Source organism: Fulmarus glacialis, unplaced genomic scaffold (genome assembly GCF_000690835.1).
Source record: "Fulmarus glacialis isolate BGI_N327 unplaced genomic scaffold, ASM69083v1 scaffold35162, whole genome shotgun sequence".
NCBI lineage: Eukaryota > Metazoa > Chordata > Aves > Procellariiformes > Procellariidae > Fulmarus > Fulmarus glacialis.
The window spans coordinates 1-1196 of NW_009199057.1; the positions used below are offsets into that span (position 1 = coordinate 1).

Sequence of the window (1196 nt, forward strand, 5' to 3'; positions counted from 1 at the left end):
TGACGTACTCCTCGAAGTCCCTCTCCGAGGCAAAGCCCTGAGCTGCGGAGGGGGAGAGACGGAGATGCAGGCGCGGAGCACGGCAACCCAACGCGGGCCGATGCCCAGCCGTCACCGAAAACATCGTTTTGGTCCAGGACAGGAGGGACGCGCTCCAGCCAGCGCTGGGGAACACCGCTGCTGTCGGGCACGGGGGATTTACGTGGGATGCTGCGGCACCCATCACGGGGCCCCCAGACGATTCCTCCTCCTTGAGAGCAGGAGTCAGCTCTCCTTTCAGAGAAAATCCTAACGTTATCTTCAGTTTGGAACGTGAAGCGCTAAAATTTTCTGTGTAACAAGATTTCCAGAAATACTTCGTCTCGGGGAAGCGACAGCCACGTTCTTTAACTATTTTAGGGCAATATTTTTCTAGATGGAAACTGCAACAAAACGCAACCAAAAATCAAAACAAAATCCTGTCATTTTAGCGAAACAAAAATAAAACCATTGCCTTCAAGTTCTGCTAAAATTGACGCATCCCTGGAACAGAGCAGCAGGATTCATCACAGTAAAAATCTGTACCGACCTCTGGGGTGGAAGCCGCAGCCCCCAGCCCCTGCCCACCTCTGATGCTGACGGGCAAAGCTCTTTCCACCGCCTCGGCAATGCCCCTGACGGCGCTGCTGTTGGAGGGGACGTACGCCAGCTCCCAGGGGTTACTGGGGTGCCGGCGGTAGAAGAAGCCCGGCAGGTCATCCACGGACTGGGGGGGGTAGACGGTGGCGTTGGGGTGGCTGATGGAGTGCACCCGGTGCCGCAGCGCTATCAGGATGGCGGCGAAGAGCAGCGGCAGGCAGATTTCGATGACTGTCACCAAGATCTGCCGCTTCTTCAGGAAAGAGAAAGATTAAAAAAACCAAAAGTAAACACTGAAGGTAGATCAAACACAGTAACGAGGTTCAGGGCGTGCAAATGCCACGTAGCAGAAGTGTTCTTGCGTTTCCCAAGGTTTCACAACCCGGGTTTTTCCGGAGCCCAGGAACAACAACAGCACCAGCTCCCGCATCCTTCAGGACCTTCCAGCCGAGGTCTCCCCTTCCCTAAGCTCCGCTCCGTCTCAACCCACCCTCCTTTAGAGCCTTCCCCACCACACTGCCAGCTTTGAATGAGCTGAGCTGGTCGTTTGCCCTTTCCCTGTGCAACGGGGCTCTGCC

The 1196-nt window shown here is 55.6% G+C and overlaps 1 protein-coding gene across 1 annotated transcript; it reads right to left on the minus strand.

Annotated features, from left to right (window-relative positions):
• Positions 1–8: 8 nt before the first annotated feature.
• On the minus strand, positions 9–871 carry LOC104073385 (ATP-binding cassette sub-family A member 3-like; the record flags this gene model as incomplete). The annotated part of the gene is made up of 2 exons (XM_009573114.1): positions 9–42; positions 607–871. Coding segments are annotated over 2 exons (299 nt in total), but the record flags the coding sequence as incomplete, so codon positions are not given.
• Between the last annotated feature and the right edge of the window lie 325 nt (positions 872–1196).